This window comes from Molossus molossus, unplaced genomic scaffold, assembly GCF_014108415.1.
Source record: "Molossus molossus isolate mMolMol1 unplaced genomic scaffold, mMolMol1.p scaffold_m16_p_2, whole genome shotgun sequence".
Classification (NCBI taxonomy): Eukaryota; Metazoa; Chordata; class Mammalia; order Chiroptera; family Molossidae; genus Molossus; species Molossus molossus.
The window spans coordinates 95,214,629-95,232,425 of NW_023425355.1; the positions used below are offsets into that span (position 1 = coordinate 95,214,629).

The following is a 17,797-nucleotide window of genomic DNA, read 5'->3' on the forward strand; positions in this document are numbered from 1 at the left end:
TTGGACTACCTGCTTCTCCACTGAACGGCCTGCCTGCACTGGGTTTCTGCCATCTGATCCAGCCCTTATGAAGGTGTTCCTGGAATCCTATTTCAGCCAGTAGGACTGAGGCTTTCCCCATCCAATCAGAGCTACGCAGCTCCAATCAACCAGAGCAGCTCTGTTCTGACCAATCAGGATAGTGCCTTTTGGACCAACCAAACTGTGAAGATGTGGAGGCATTTGCATGAGGATGGACCAATCAGAGACCAGGGGCAGGGGCTTCGGTCCATATAAGCCAGCTCCCCTCTGACTCTGAGAACACACTTTCCCTTTCCACACAACACTGAAGACTACATTTCCCTGGCTGAGCTGAAATACTGCAAATATCTCACCAGAAAAGAACAGAGCAGAACAGTGCAGGCCAGAACATACTGGCACAGAATGGAACTGACCAGAGCAGAGCAGAGCAGAGCAGAGCAGACCAAAGCAACACAATACAGACCTGTGCAGAGCAGAGCAGAGCAGAGCAGACCAGCAAAGAGCAGAACAGAGCTGTGGAGGGGAGAGATCCTGGCCCCAGGGCCCCCTTACAGCCATGCTGTTTTCACAGCCATGTTGTATCACAGTGGAGCTGTTTTGTACTGACTAACTTCACCGCACCCCAGACTGGGGGTTCCTGATGGCAATGAATTGGCACTCCACTTGATCATCAGTTGCCAAGGATAATAAACCTGTTCATTTGCATGTCCTCGTGTACTAGATCTCAGGGTGCCTGGGTCAGGAAGCCATCCCAGTCCTCTTTGTAAATAGTATGCTCACTGAAGAGTGAGTTAGTCTCGTGTGGCTTCTGAACACACGAGTTAATATGCTTTATACATTGGCAGTAATAGGAAAGTGTATTCCTCTCCTGATTTAGTGCTGTCTTATTCTATCTATTGACTATGGACACACCCAAAGAAAAGCTTTTTATTAAAATGTCCATCCTTTTCGATATAAGTTGCCAGTTTAATCACTAAAGAATGGATTGTTTGCCACTTAAGAAAGGGCAAAATATGTGGCATTTTCTCCCATCAACCCCCCTGCCCCCACCATTTTGGAGTCGGAAACCAATTGAGAAAAGTGCGAATAAAGCACTCGAATTGCCAACACTGGTAACACAGGAATCTTCTGCACTGCTCCTCCATAGGCAGGGCTCCACTAGACGAGACTTTAAATGAAATCCAAGGACCTTTTCTCCCTGTTCCGCTCAGGTGCAGCTACCAGGAAAGCAGAGCAGTGTTTAAGGTATAAACAAGTCTATTCCTGAGGAGAAAATATGCTACTCACACCTATGGTGGAAGAGGCCTTGTCACCACACACCAAGGCTCTCCTTGAAGGAGCAGCAAGCAAGCTCTGAATAAGGCTGCAGTACAGGGCTCACAGGCTGCCTGCCCTAACACCGTGGCATGCCTTTGTGTCAGGGCCTAGGTTTTTCAGCAAAACTCAGTTCAGACCAGGGAACTAAGGGGCCACCAACCATCCTAAACAGTCTATTAAAACTCCTGAAATAGCCAGCCCTGCTGCTTTATTAATATACCAGAGACACAACAGGATGGCCAGTACTCGTCCTTGGATGAGCTAACAACAACCCTGGCAGGCAGGGTGACTACTATTCACACAAACAAAGACTAGAAAGGACTCCCCTAAACCGATAAGTATATGAAGCCAATTATTGATGTATTGCCTCTCTGCTCTACCATCACCCTTCAGTGTGTGCTCTCTGATAATAGACAAAATCCTTTAAGGGCCTCTCCTTCAAACTGAGCACAGTGTTACACGTTATCAGTATAAGATGAAGGAGGAAGTGGCTCTCCTGTGCTTTCTGGCTCTCCGAAGGGTGGGTGTGAAGATATACTGGGCGCCCTTCCCCAGGCATGAGCCCGTAACAGGTGTCCTTGTCTTGCTGAATGTGCAATCCTCATGTGGCCTGGTGATCAGCTCTCTGTGGCCCTCTTCATAGGGATATCCTAGGCTCCAAGTCACTTGCTCACTGATTTCCTCTGGTTGCTTGCTCTCCTACTCCCCTCCCCTCCTGCCAACCAATAGCAGCTTTGTCCCCTGGACTGCTCCCAATGCTGCAGCTCTCCCAACACTGCAGCCCTCCCGATTCTATGAATAGGACACTGTAAGCTCCACACCCCCAACTCTATCTACCAGGACCCCTATTCCTACTACATGCCCACACACTGGCCACTAGCTGTGGCATGTCCACACTGATGTGCTCCAGAGGGTTGCTTTGCTGCCTGCTTACCTCGCAACTACCGACCAGCTATGGTTCTGTAGTCCAGCTCTGGCACAGGCAAACCAGCAAACTCCTCTGCCATTCACTTGCATCTTCCATACCTTCTCCAATGAGGAGTGGACTCCATTCTTGGGGAGGGGCCCCCATTCCAAGTGTGTCTTTCCTTGGCTACTCTCCCTAAGCCCTCAAATACCGTACAGAGGTTTCTTATATCCTATGTATCATACGTTTGTCATAGTTTAATAATTATTTATGTTGAACTTCCCCTGTCCACTGTGTACTTTCTATCTCCTGATTGAATCAAGACTGCTACAGAACACGACATTAGTAACAGATATCATTCATAGAATCACTGAAAGTTTCTCTTTGAGAGCTTCATCAAGTAAAGATGTCCATTATCTTCTAGAGAGAGCAGCAAGGGAAAAACAGAAACAAAATATTTGGCGATAAGTAAAAGTGGCATTATTTGCAAATGATATGATTGTGTATATTAAACTCTATGGGTATTTACAGACAAATTGTTGGAATCAGTAAACGTGTTTGGACATTTGAGGATAAAAAAAATCAACGTATACGAGCCCATTACATCATATCTACCAGCAACAAATTTAGAAAATAAAATGTCAAAAAATAGTATTGTGAAAATATAAAGTACCTAGGGTAAAATATCCTCTTTTGGGAAAAATATGAGACACCATTGGGACAGCCCTGGCCGGTTTGGCTCAGTGGTTAGAGCATCGGCCCACTGACCACAGAGTCCCGGGTTCGATTCTGGCCAAGGGCATGTACCTCGGATGCTGTTCGTCCCCGGCCCCGGTTGGGGTCATGCGGGAGGCAACCAGTCGATGTGTCTCTCTCACATCGATGTTTCTCTCCTCTCTTTCTCGCTCTCCCTCCCTCCCTCCCTCCCTCGCTCGCTCCCTCCCACTCTGTCTGAAAATACATGTAAAAATATCCTCGGATGAGGATTTAAAAAATAAATAAATAAATAAATAAATAAATAAAATGATGAGGTACCACCTCACACCTGTCAGAATGGCTGCCATCAATAAATCAACAAGCAACAAGTGGTGGCGAGGATGTGGAGATAACGGAACCCTAGTGTACTGCTGGTGGGACTGAAGAATAGTGCAGCAACTATGGAAAAGTGTGGAGTTTCTTCAAAAAATTTAAAACGGAACTGCCATTTTCCCCAGTGATCTCACTGCGAGGAACACATCCTAAGAAGCCCGAAACACCAACCAGAAAGAATATATGCAGGCCAATGTTCACAGCAGCGTTATTTACAATACCTAAGATCTGGAAACAGCCCAAGTATCTGTCAGTAGATGAGTGGATAAAAAAGGCTGTGGTACATATACACAATGGAATGCTATGCAGCTGTAACAAAGAAGGATCTCTTATCCTTTGAGACAGCATGGAGGGACCTGGAGTACTTATTTTGCTTATGCTAAGCAAAATAGGCCAGTCAAAGAAAGAAACATATCACATGATCTCACTTATATGTGGACTCTAACAAACAAAATAAACTGATAAATAAAATAGAACCAGAGGCATGGAAACACAGAACAGAATGAAAAACCTCAGAGGGAAGGTGGAGAGAGGGGTGGGAAGAGATTAACCAAAGAACTTATATGCATATATGCATTTCCCATGGACACAGACAATAGGGTGGTGAAGGCCTGGGAGAGGGCAGAACAGGGTGGAGGGAGGCACTGGTGGCGGGGGGGGGGAGTTATAAAGGGAGACATCTGTGATACTCTCAATAATAAAGATTAAAAAAATTAAAAAGGAGACATACGTCATAGCCATGAATCAAACATTCAATATTGAAAAGAAATCAAACCTAAAAACTCAACACAAGCCCAATTAGAACCCCAAACAAGCTTTTGGTTGAATGTTTTCTAGTGATTGATCATTTAAATGGATTCAAAAGAGCCTGGCCAGTGTGGCTCAGTGGATTAGGCATCGTCCCAGGGACTGAGAGGTTCAGGTTCTGTTATAGGTCAGGGCACATGCCTGGGTTGCGTGCTCGATCCCCAGTAGGGGGCATGCAGGAGGCAGCCAATGGATGCTTCTCCCTCACATCTATGTTTCTACCTCTCCCTTCCTCTCTCTCTAAAATAATAAAAAGTAATAAGACTAAATGGAATCAAAAGAGGCCAAGAATAACCAAGGTAATTTGTCGAACAAGGTAGAATTGAATGGCCTTACCCAAATATCATGATTGGTTATAGGTCTGTAGCAATTAATAATGATATGTGGTATTTCAAATAGACAGATGAATCGAAACTAACCCATACATAGATGCTTGATTTATGATACATGTGGTGCTGCAAATCAGTTGGAAAAGTGCAGACTTTTCAATAAATGGTGCGTTGAGAAAATCAGGTATTCCCACGAAAAAAATAGAACCCCTCTCAACACCATACACAAATAACAATTGCAAGTGGACTGAGACCTAGCTGTGAAAGGCAAAACCACAAGTATTTGGGAGACAATACAGAGAATGTTTTCATGGCCCCAGAACTGGGGCAGATATCTTAAAGCAGAAAGCACTAACCGCAAAATGCAGATTAATAAATTTGACTGGTAGACCTCCTTTATCCGTTGGGGATACATTCCAAGGCCCCCCAGAGTATCCCCGAAAACCTGTATATCGTATGTTCTTTCCTATACATACATACATACATACATACTCATGACAAAGTCTAATTTATAAATGAGGCACGGTAAGAGATTAACAACTGCAATTACTAATAGAACAAGTATGACAATATACTGTAATAAAAATTAAGTGAATGTGGTCTCCCCCCGCCCCCACTTTCTCTCTCTCTGAAAATATATTGTTGTACTCTATGTACAGTGTTGATACGCTAGGCAAAGGGATGGTTCACATCGTGGGCAGGAAGGAGTAGGGGCAGTGGGGGATTTCGTCACGCTACTCAAAACGATGTGTAATTTAAAACTTATAAATCGTATAATTCTGGAATTTTCCATTTAATGTTTTCGGACCATAGTTGACCACTGGTCACTGAAACCACAAAAAGCCAAGCCACAGAGAGGATGGAACTACTCTATATCATGAATGAGATTTTCTGTTCACAAATCACCACACAAAGCAAGTGATAATACAAACCACAGAGCAAGGGAATATTTTGGCCAAATGTATAACCACCAATGCACTGGTATTTAAAACACAAAAATAATTCATTAAATCAGTAAGCACACAATGGAAAACAACAGAGAAATGGGTGAAAGAGTTTAATTTGAACAGGACTTTCACAAAAGAGAAAAATCTGAAAGGCTCATAGACATGAGAATATGCAATAGCTTAACAGTAATAGTAAAATCTGGTATGAAATTCTGGCAATAGGTGTAGGCGAAGACGTGTACCAGCAGGAACTCTCTGTGCTATGCGCAAGATAGTAAATTGGGACAACAACTACAGAAAAACAATTTGGAATCATCTAGAACAGATGAAGACTTGCATATATATGGTTCAGTGATTCTGTTCTCCGATGTATGCCCAAGAGATTTTTCCAATGTGTCCCACGAGAAATGTCCAAGAAAGTTCTTCGCAGCACTGTTCATAGCAATAGTCAAAAACGAAAAACAACCCTTAGCGTCCATCCACGACAGAATGGTACTGCCAGATCATAATCACTTTGCTAACATCATACACTGGGATGCTGCTAGTCGACGATGGAGGCAACAGATCTACAGCTACTGTGCGTGACATGGATTATTCTCTCGAATTTGATACAGAATGAAAAAGGGAAGCTATAAAAGGAAGCATGCAGTATAATTCTGTTTTCATAACTTCGTATGAAGTGGTAAAGCTATAAAGAAAAGCACTGAAATGATTATCACAAAATCAGGATAATAAGTATATCCATTGGGGAGGGAGGGAGTTCTTGACCTTGGTCCTGGTTAAATGGGTGTTGGCTCTCTTACAGTTATCTAAGTCTGGCTGAAATGTCTTATGCACGCCTCTATATCTCAGATTTGAAACCAGCTTCTCCCCATCCCCCCAAACGAAATATAAACAAAAACATGCGAAGTAGAAATTTTGATGAGGTTTGAATGGCTGTGGATGCAAGTGTACATTATCATTAAAGGGGGGGGGCAGGGATTCTTTAAACTGTAAGTACCCCTTAATCAAGTAATCTCTCTAAACCTCTCTCTTGCTAGACAAACTGGAGGACCATCACAATCAATGATAAGATCATTAGGCATGACAGGCCACCACCACTAAATGCAAGCAGGTGCACCGGGTGGTGGTGGTGGTAGTGGTGGTGGTGTGTACTGCACACGGGCATCTGTGCATTCAGTTCTCGGGAGACTTCACTGCAGAGACTTGGGGTTTAACCTGATCACATTGAACTGGCACGCCTACCTGGAGACCTCCCTGTGCTGGAGAACCTAGAGTAAGCTGACGACTGTTCTCATTGTGCTGTGAGACTGGACATAAAATTTACCATGGGGTAACCGATGGTGGGAGGGCAAAGACTGGGTGTAGGTTGTGCACTGTATAGGGACCACCCTGGGGTAGTAGGGTGGGTTTTCCAGATTTCAATATAAATCCTCTCTTCCTCCAGGCTTTGCATCATTTCTAGGCAGAACAGTGCTCATCCGTTGCCCCCACCCCGCCCCCACCTCTTACTGCTTCTAATCTCTGCATCAGCAGAACCAAACATCATGTTCCAAACTTCCTGCTCCAGACAGTTCTGGGTATGGAAGTTGTCCAGAAAACAGAAACAAATAAGACGTCATTTTCAGTAGGAAATGCTAGCACCATGGTAGTTTAACATGGACACACACTGTATTCTCTGAGGAATGTTGTCTCATCTACGCAGCCAGCCAGCCAGCCAGCACAACATTTTTTCACACGTGAGAAGTACTAAGCACCATGCTTAGCACTGGGAGGGGCTGGGGGTGTTTGTTTTGGTCTACACAGTGAGGTACGGATTTCGGTTGCATGTGGCAGGCAGACACCGAGGTATTCCAGCACCATGTACCAAGTGAACCGGCATTTCCCCATTACCTGGGAAGATCGGCTGGATTTCCCACTAATACTAACTGTGGGGTTTCCTCATGCTTCCCAGGCTCTGCCTCTGGGCTTTCTGCTCTGTTCCAGAGACCCAGTACCACAATATTTAAATCACTGTGGCGTTAAACACGTTTTAATATCTGATAGGGCCAGTTTCTGCGCATTGCACATTTTTTTTTTCCTTTCAGGAACGTGTTCGGGCCCGCGGCAGGGGGCGGGGTCGCACCTCCTCCGCGGCTCTGGTTCCAGCCGAGCCTCACGGACGCGGAGATGGAAATCCCGAGGCTGCTCCCGGCTCGCGGGACGCGACAGGGCGGCGGCGCTGGCAGCCCCGCGGGCGGCGGCCGAGTCCACGGAGGCCCCGACCCGCGGGCTGGCCAGGCCCCCGCGCGCCGCCTCCTGCTGCTCCGGGGCCCCCAAGATGGCGGGCTCGGGCGGCGGCGCGAGGAGGCCCGCGCGGCCTCACGGGGCCCGGGCCCGAGCCCTTTGGCGCCGAGGCCCGACCAAGCTGGCGGCGGCGGAGGAGGCGGCGGCGGAGGAGGCGGCGGCGGAGGAGGCGGCGGCGGCGGCGACGACTTCTTCCTGGTGCTGCTGGACCCGGTGGGTGGCGACGTGGAGACCACGGGCGCCGGCCAGGCCGCAGGGCCGGTCTGGAGGGAGGAGGCCGAACCCGGCCCAGGGCTGCGCGGGGGCGAGAGCGGCGCGAACCCCGCGGGCCGCCCGGCGCCGGGCCCCCGCTGCCTGTCCGCGCTCCCGGCCCCGGCCCCGGCCCCGGCCCCGGCCCCGGTCCCGTCCCCGATCCCCGCCCCGGGCCTGGGCCCGGGCCCGGCCGCGGCCTTCGCGGGCACCGTGACCATCCACAACCAAAACCTGCTGCTGCGCTTCGAGAACGGCGTCCTGACCCTGGCCACGCCCCCGCCGCCAGCCTGGGAGCCCGGGGTCGCGCCCGCCCCGCAGCCCGCGGGCCTGATCGCCCCGCAAGCCGGGGTCCCACACGCCGCGCAGCCGGGCGACTGCCCCGAGCTGCCGCCGGACCTCCTGCTGGCCGAGCCGGCGGAACCCGCGCCCGCCCCTGCGCCCGAGGAGGAGGCGGAGGGCCCGGCCGCCGCCGAGAGCCCCCGCGGGCCGCCGGGCCCGGGCTCAGGCATGGTGCTCTACCTGTGTCCGGAGGCGCAGTGCGGGCAGACCTTCGCCAAGAAGCACCAGCTGAAGGTGCACCTGCTGACGCACAGCAGCAGCCAGGGCCAGAGGCCCTTCAAGTGCCCCTTGGGCGGCTGCGGCTGGACATTCACCACGTCCTACAAGCTCAAGAGGCACCTGCAGTCGCACGACAAACTGCGGCCCTTCGGCTGCCCGGCCGAGGGCTGTGGCAAGAGCTTCACCACCGTGTACAACCTCAAGGCGCACATGAAGGGGCACGAGCAGGAGAACTCGTTCAAGTGCGAGGTGTGCGAAGAGAGCTTCCCCACGCAGGCCAAGCTCAGCGCCCACCAGCGCAGCCACTTCGAGCCCGAAAGGCCCTACCAGTGCGCTTTCTCCGGCTGCAAGAAGACATTTATCACAGTGAGTGCCCTGTTCTCCCATAACCGCGCCCACTTCAGGGAACAGGAACTCTTTTCCTGCTCCTTCCCTGGCTGCAGCAAGCAGTACGACAAGGCTTGTCGTCTGAAAATTCACCTGCGGAGCCACACCGGAGAGAGACCTTTCCTTTGTGACTTTGATGGCTGTGGCTGGAACTTCACCAGCATGTCCAAACTGCTCAGGCACAAAAGGAAGCACGACGACGACCGCAGGTTCATGTGCCCGGTGGAGGGCTGTGGGAAATCTTTCACGAGGGCCGAGCATCTGAAAGGCCACAGCATAACCCACCTGGGCACAAAGCCTTTCGTGTGCCCCGTGGAAGGCTGCTCTGCCAGGTTCTCTGCTCGCAGTAGCCTCTACATTCACTCCAAGAAACACCTGCAGGATGTGGACACCTGGAAGAGCCGCTGCCCGGTCTCCACTTGTAATAAACTCTTCACGTCCAAGCACAGCATGAAGACCCACATGGCCAAAAGGCACAACCTGGGCCAGGATCTCTTAGCTCAGCTAGAAGCTGCAAATTCTCTTACGCCCAGCAGTGAACTTACCAGCCAGGGACAGAGTGATCTCAGTGACGCAGAGCTGGTGTCTCTCTTCTCCGATGTGCCTGGCAACAATAGTTCCGCGGCGGTGCTGGACACGGCCTTGGTGAACTCTGGAATCTTGACTATTGATGTGGCTTCTGTGAGCTCAACTCTGGCCGGGAACCTCCCTGCTAACAGTAACACTTCCTTAGCGCAGGCTGTGGATCCTCGGGCCTTGATGGCCACCACTGACCTGCCTCAAAGTCTGGATACCTCTCTCTTTTTTGGAACGACAGCCACCGGTTTTCAGCAGAGCCCGTTAGATATGGATGATGTCTCCAGTCCAGGCGCGGGCCCACTGGGATCTCTGGGCTCTTTGGCTATGAAAACCTCCAGTCAAGAGCCCCAAGCTTTGACCCCCAGCAGTAAGCTAACCGTGGATACAGACGCTCTGACTCCTTCAAGCACCCTCTGTGAAAACAGTGTCTCAGAACTACTGACGCCAACCAAAGCAGAGTGGAACGTACATCCTGACTCGGACTTCTTCGGACAGGAGGAAGAAACCCAGTTTGGATTCTCCAATCCAGCGGGAAACCATGGTTGCCAGAAAGAAACAGATCTTATCACAGTGACTGGCAGCTCCTTTTTGGTATGAACTGACTCCATTCATTCCTCGCCACATGGCTTACTTTCCTTATTACACTCGATTTTAAGGATGTTCTGGACTAAATGTGTAACTGCAATCATTTTTTACAGGTTTGAAAAGGAACAGAGCCCCAGGCTATAAGTGTGGAGGTTTCAATTCTGACCTTGAGTCTGGAACTGACAAGTTGTGTGACCCTGAGCAAGTCACTTAACCTATCTGAGCCTTAATGTCCTTATTTATAAAATGAGGTGGTTTGAATAGATTCTTTCTAAGGTCCTTCAAGCTCTGTATTTTCATGATTTTCTGCTCTTCTTGGAAAAGTTGAAAACATTTTACAACGATTAACTATTGCATGTGCTTTTAATGTGATGGAAACTGCATTGAGAGTTAAATGATCAGAAATTGTGGAACTGCTGTTTAACTTAAAAAGTAATGGAAATTTTACACAATGCCAAAGTATTTCTAAAACTAGCGGTAGAACTTGAAAATAGGAAGCTAAAAATATGGGCTGGTTCTTTTTACCTGTTTATCTTTATAGCCTCTTTTTTTTTTTTTTTTTAAATGTAAGACTGTGTTGTGAATGTGCCAGGGCTTTAATATAACTCAGTCCCAGAAAAAATTGACTTGTGGTGTTTAATAAGTGGCCTTAAATAAATTATTTAGTCTCACTAAGCCTCAGTTCTCTAGCTGTAAAATGGTCATTTCAGTGTACATTTACATGGTGCATCTTAGATTTCTTTTTCTACCCCAGTAGTTACTGTTAGAGGGAATATGTTATGTGTTTTGGCATGTTTTTGTGAATCTTTATGATGTTTACTGTCCCTCTCATTCCTTCCTCAAAGAGGATAAATTGGCATAATTTAATATCACACTTGTGCAGTCAATAAAGTTTTGTGAAAGTTAAGGAGCACGGAAGGAAATCTCTTTTTTTCCTACAGATTAAGAAGGATTTTTCTCCCCACAGTTCTTGTATGACATTGTCCACATGCCCATTAGACCAAATTACATTGTCTTTGCCCTGTATTCAAAGGCAGCCCTTAGAGTGACTATAAAGCCTGCAGTTCCAAGAAAATCTGGGAATGGACCTGAGTGAGATTTTCTCCCCTCTCTCTCCAGAGAGCTCATTGTGTGCCTTATCCCATAGTTGGAATGAGAGGTTTTGTTTGCATATTGAGTAAATAGTGTCTGTCTTACATGTGTATAGCATTTTACATTTTATATAGCACTTTCATAAATGTTATATTTGATTCTCACAATTTTGTGAGATAGTTGTGGCCAAGATTTTGCAATAACTGATATTAAAATCTACCTAATTTACATTACAATTGCATTTTGCTTAGTAACATATATATGTATATATATGTATGTGTGTGTGTGTATATACATATATATATACATATATGTATATGAAGTCTCCTCCATTCAACTCTTCTGGGTTTCATGATCAGTTTTGTTTATAACCACTTGTTCTGTTCCACCTAAATTGGTATCTGTTGCTTTCTGCCAGCTCTGCTCCCTCTATAACCTGTTCTCTAGCATGCACACCAGCCCTTGCTATGATCTTGTTTTTCAAATTTTAATTAGACAGGTTTTTTTTCATATTCACCATGTCTCAGCCTTTATCCTCATGGCCTACTCTTTTTGGTCACAAAATTTACCACAAGTCTGAGTATGCACTAAGAAGTTATTTTCTGGATTTAGATGTCATTGAGTTTATATATGAATAAAATAATAACGGGGATATTTTATGTAAGATTTTAGTGAGATATGTACTTCTTTTACAAGTTTTTTTTTTTTACCATGTAGTTCTGCTAACACTATTAGTTGCTCTGAAACATTCTAACCCAGTACTGTTTGCATGTAGATGTTTGTATATAATAATTATCATAGCAGTTTGACAGTGCACTTTAAAATTTGCTACTTTGAAATGCATCTGAACTGTCTTTCTAATTTTTAAATTGGTTGTTCTCTTTTCATAAAAAAAGGAAAAGTATACATACATTTGTAATTCAAACAAATGGTCAGAGTTTGATTGTTTCTAACCATTTAAAAGTTCTCCCTCGGCACTTTGGAAATATTTCTATGTCCATTTTGGAAATGTCTTGTCATTAAGTCCTCTTAAATATATTCTTCTTCTTTTCCTACAGATAGGAATGCAGAGGCCTGAGGTGAAATTTTAGGTCATAGGCATCTGTTAAGGTATATAACCATAAAATATTTTAAAATCCTTTCACTTTGTTTCCTTAATCCCTCATTCCTATTTCCTCCATTAAACACTATCAGAAAATATACTTTTGTTATATTCAGTGGAATTTCCAAAGGACATATTTTACTTTTCTTGAAGATACTCTTGCAATTGTTTATGGGTTCACATGGTTTCTCTCAGTCACTGTGTTCAAAAGATTTCTCTTTTAATACCATTTTCCCATTATGATCATGAAAATGGCATGAAATTACAGTCAGGTGTGCGACTACAAATTAATGGTTACATTTCTGTTGGTGTTTGCATAAATTATCCCTTTAAAAAAATAATGGGACATGATTTAATGGTCATTATCTCATTTGCCTATTGTGCCTCTTCCATACTTGTTTTATTAAAATGTTGACAATTGAAAACATGCCTTTGCAGGAAGGTTTGTGTCCAGGGGACTCTGTTGGACGTGTTCATCATGAGTTAGAATATGTTCATCTTGATGTTTTTACAGTTATCTCATTATCATATTACACAATTGAAAGCCTTGAGTAATAGATGTAAAACTTGATAGAATTTGAGGATCATTTTTCTCTGTGGATTAAATGCTATCTATTTCCATCCAGGAAAAATAAGAGAAGGCTTTGGTATAACAGGGTATTTATGACTATTCCTTGATTCCAGATAAAGTATTGATTAATTCCCTGTTTAGGAATACTCATTATCCCTTAGTAGTTATTGATATCAAACAGATTCACTTGATGATTTGGTAACAAAACCTAACTTAGATACAGCTCATTTGAAATATCAGATAATTGAAATATAAGGCTGAGATGAAATTTATGTATATATCGCTTTTGAACAAAACATTTGCTTAGCAATTTTTAAAAAATATTTTTTCATTAACTTTTTAGAGAGAGAGGAAGGGAGAGAGAGATAGAAGCATCAATGTGAGAAAGAAACATCGATTAACTCCTCATGCACGCCCCCCACTGGGGATCGAACCCACAACCTGGAATGTGCCCTGACCCGGAATCTGAATCCACTGAGCCACACCGGCCGGGCTGCTTAGCAATTTTTAAACAAGTAAAATGTGTGTTAGGGATTTAGAGAACATATTAAGCACTTTGACAACACAACTACATATAAAAAGCAAATAACTCATAAATAAATATATTTTTCAAATCTAAATTAATGGGCTTTTGGCAACAATTTTTAAGCTAGGGACCTTATTGTATATTTTAAGTTAATTTACTGACTACATGCAAAATATAATAGTACTAGGGATATAAATAAGAGGAGTAGAATGTGAGCCACATCTTCACTTTAGAGAAGACATAAGAATTCCAATATTAAATATTTTACAGCTAAATAATAAACATGTTTTAAGACACCAAACTAATGGCTTGGAGGAAAAGGAGGGGCAGTAGCTATGCTTTAATGTGTGGTTATATGTAGTTATGTAGAGAAGGGAGATGAATTTCAGCCAAGGAGAAAAGCATAAGAATTTTTTTATTATTATTATTATTATTATTTTTTTTTTTTATCCTCACCTGAGGACATTTTTCCATTTTTTGTACAGACAGAGTGGGAGGGAGAGAGAGGAAGAGAGAGAGAGGGAAACATCAATGCGAAAGGGACACATCGAGTGGCTGCCACCCGCACGACCAACCAGGGCCGGGGACAAACTGCAACCAAGGTACATGCCCTTATCGGGAACCGAACCCGGGTCTCTCCGGACCGCAGGCGGACTCTCTAACCGCTGAACCAAACCGGCCAGGGCGGAAAGTATAAGAATTTTAAATGGAACTGACCACACAACACTGGTAAAGACAACCTAGCTCAAATACACAGCTCATGTTTGGTAAGTGCTGGGTGTTAGGGTTAGACTTTACTTATGGAAGCAAACTCTGGAAAGCTGTGAAAACCAGTTACAGTGATCAGGACTTTGTTCTAAACATGGATAAGAGCCAGTGAATATATCTAACAAGGCAAGACAAATGATGAATATATAGGGTGAGGCAAAAGTAGGTTTATAGTTGTTTGTATGGAAAATAATAATGTATAATAATTTTAAAAATAATACAAGAATAAACTTTTGTGTACTCATAACTGTAGACCTACTTTTGCCCCACCTTTTATAGAAAGTTTAATATAATAGACATGTACAATGTGGAATTAATTGGGGGAGATAGGAAAATCATTTAGAAGTCATATGTAATAATTTCAGGATGTGGTTATGAAGTCTAGGACTGGAGTTGTGTCAGGAAGGGAAAGATATTTGAGATGTTTCCAAACTGAAGAAACAGATATAACTGGGGGACTCATTGAATATATGGGACATCCATCAGAAAAAGATCAGAAATTATTTCCAAGGATTTCTTAGAGACTATAAATTACATTTTATTAACATGAACAAAAAGTTTGGGTATTGAATATTTTCAGAAATATATATGGAACAAAAGATTAGGGCATATTTAATTCATTGAGAAATGATAAGTCTTAGTTATCTCTAAACTATAAGTATTGCGGATTATACACACTATTAGCAGAGACCATTTTATTTCCCTTGGCCCTCTCATATGTTCTCAGATTTGCATTTCAGGTTTGTGCTCTGGTTTGCCAAGTATTTATAGACTTCTTCAACCTCATACAAAACCATCCCAGAATACTTTGTATCAAAATGAGCTGTCACCTCTGTCTGACCCTTCTTTCTTACTATGGATATTCAGTGGATATTTTATGTGGTACTGTTTCCAGCACAATAACCTGGTTATTATTTAACAGGAAAGAAGTGAAGGGAAAATTAACTAATTTAATACTCCAGGTGTATTCCCCACTTAGAGGAAAAGCCTGGACAAAGGAAATTTAGAAGCATGTCCAGTAGGATCTGAGTGACATGGGAGGCGCCTACCTGTCTGTCACACCTGGGAGCAAGTCAGTGGCCAGAATAAGTGTGGCCACTGCAAGCACACAAAACCTGAATATTTAATCTTCTCCAAAAGTGGGGAACCTTTTTTATGCCAAGGGCCATTCGAATATTTATAACATCATTCATGGGCCTTACAAAATTATCAACTTAAAAATGAGCCTGCTAGCTTTTTCACAGCAGATTTGGCTGCCAGAACACAGGTGTCGTGAAAACCACCACTAAACCAAACCCAAAATGGGAAAAAGACTCATATCAACATTGTTGTCATTGGACATGTAGGTTCCGGCAATTCTAACACTACTGGCCATCTGATCTACAAATGTGGTGGGATCTACAAAAGAACCATCGAAAAATTTGAGAAGGGGGCTGCTGAGATGGGGAAGGGCTCCTTCAAGTATGCCTGGGTCTTGGATAAACTGAAAGCTGAACGTGAGCAAGGTATCACTATTGATATCTCCCTGTGGAAATTCAAGACCAGCAAGTGTTATGTGACCATCATTGATGCCCCAGGACACAGAGAATTCATCAAAAACATGATTACAGGGACATCTCAGGCTGACTGTGCTGTCCTGATAGTTGCTGCTGGTGTTGGTGAATTGGAAGCAGGCATCTCCAAGAATGGGCAGACCCAGGAGCATGCCCTTCTGGTTTACACACTCAGTGTTAAACAATTGATTTTGGTGTTAACAAAATCGATTCCACTGAGCTGCCCTACAGCCAGAAGAGATACGAGGAAATCATTAAAGAAGTCAGCACCTATATTAAGAAAATTGGCTACAACCCTGACACAGTAGCTTTTGTGCCAATTTCTGGTTGGAATGGTGACAATATGCTGAAGCCAAGTGCTAATATGCCTTGATTCAGGGATGGAAAGTCACCCGTAAAGATGCCAATGCCAGTGGAACCACGCTGCTTGAAGCTCTGGATTGCATCCTACCGCCCACTTGTCCAACTGACAAGCCCCTGTGTCTGCCCCTCCAGGATGTCTACAAAATTGGTGGCATTGGTACTGTTCCTGTGGGCAGAGTGGAGACTGGTGTTCTCAAAGCTGGCGTGGTGGTCACCTTTGCTCCAGTCAATGTAACAACTGAAGTAAAGTCTGTTGAGATGCACCATGAAGCTCTGAGTGGGGACAATGTGGGCTTCAATGTCAAGAATGTGTTTGTCAAAGATGTTCATCATGGCATTTTGGCTGGTGACAGCAAAAGTGACCCACCAATGGAAGCAGCTGGCTTCACAGCTCAGGTGATTATCCTGAACCATCCAGGCCAAATCAGTGCTGGATATGCACCTGTGCTGGATTGTCACACAATTCATATTGCTTGTAAATTTGATGAGCTGAAGGAGAAGATTGACCATCGTTCTGGGAAAAAGCTGGAAGATGGCCCTAAGTTTCTGAAATCTGGTGATGCTGCCATCGTTGATATGGTTCCTGGCAAGCCCATGTGTGTTGAGAGCTTCTCTGACTATCTCCCTCTGGGCCACTTTGCTGTTCGTGACATGAAACAGACAGTTTCTGTGGGTGTCATCAAAGCAGTGGACAAGAAGGCAGCTGGAGCTGGGAAAGTCACCAGGTCTGCTCAGAAAGCTCTGAAGGCTAAATGAATATTATCCCCAATACCTGCCACCCCAGTCTTCATCAGTGGTGGAAGAATGGTCTCAGAACTGTTTGTCTCAATTGGCCATTTAAGTTTAATAGTAAAAGACTGGTTAATGATTACAATGCACCGTAAAACCTTCAGAAGGAAAGGAGAATGTTTTGTAGACCATTTGTTTTTTTGTGTGTGTGTATAGCAGTTTCTAAGTTATTAGTTTTTAAAATCAGTACTTTTTAATGAAAACAACTTGACCAAAAATCTGTCACAAAATTTTGAGACCCATTACAACAAAGTTTAATGAGAAAAAAAAAAAATGAGCCTGCTATATTTGGTCAGGTTAATTTGGTGAGGCTGTAATGTTAGCTGGTATTGATTTCTAAGGGCCTTATAAGGCCCACAGGCCAGATATTCCGCACCCCTGTGAAAGAAAACCTGCCATTCATAATCTCTCTCTCTCTCTCTCTCTCTCTCTCTCTCTCTCTCTCTCTCTCTCTCCCCCTTGCTGCCAGAGCCAGATTCCTGGTTTGTGGGGTTCCCATGCCCTGTACCCACCATGTGACTCATAGCCATGTGAGACCCATGCACTAGATTAATGGACTGAATCTGGACTAATACTAATCTGGATACAGCTGCACCAAGGAATAGATGCTCTGAACTTTGGCTTTATTTCTGACCTTGCTACCACAACTGCCGCTCTTCGAGGACTGGACTGAGGGACACGGACCTTACAACCCCAGAAGTGTAATTCCATGCCAATAAAACATCCATTCCCCCATGCCATTCTTAGAAAATTCATTTTCTACAGATGTAAGAACCTCCTGCCCACAAGTGTTGGAAGCATCTGGCCCCCTCTCCCCTCCAGCAACAGTATTTAATAATATAATAAATTATTTCCCCATAAGTTGGGAGATGCTGTTTAGTCATTAATCTCAATAGTTCCTCAATATCAAATTTGTTAGATTGAGTTTTACCTGTATTTTTCTTAGAATGGAAGAGACAAAACTAGGAT

General features: G+C 44.5%; 1 protein-coding gene and 1 pseudogene across 2 annotated transcripts; both read left to right on the plus strand.

Annotated features, from left to right (window-relative positions):
* The first annotated feature begins 7,586 nt into the window (after window positions 1-7,586).
* Window positions 7,587-10,569, plus strand: LOC118636288 (zinc finger X-linked protein ZXDB). Of its 2 annotated transcripts, XM_036271366.1 has the most exons (2): window positions 7,587-7,833; window positions 7,870-10,569. In XM_036271366.1, exons 1-2 carry the CDS (start codon window positions 7,587-7,589, stop codon window positions 10,074-10,076), a joined length of 2,454 nt encoding a protein of 817 aa, XP_036127259.1. In that variant the 3' UTR covers window positions 10,077-10,569. The 2 variants fall into 2 exon arrangements, with proteins under 2 accessions (XP_036127259.1, XP_036127258.1); XM_036271365.1 differs by having other exon boundaries at window positions 7,587-10,569.
* Window positions 10,570-15,470: 4,901 nt separating this feature from the next.
* On the plus strand, window positions 15,471-16,945 carry LOC118635860 (annotated as a pseudogene).
* Window positions 16,946-17,797: the final 852 nt, after the last annotated feature.

Coding starts and splice junctions, on each gene's coding strand:
- LOC118636288 (XM_036271365.1), top strand. CDS start 7,587: ATGGAAATCCCGAGGCTGCTCCCGGCTCGCGGGACGCGACAGGGCGGC.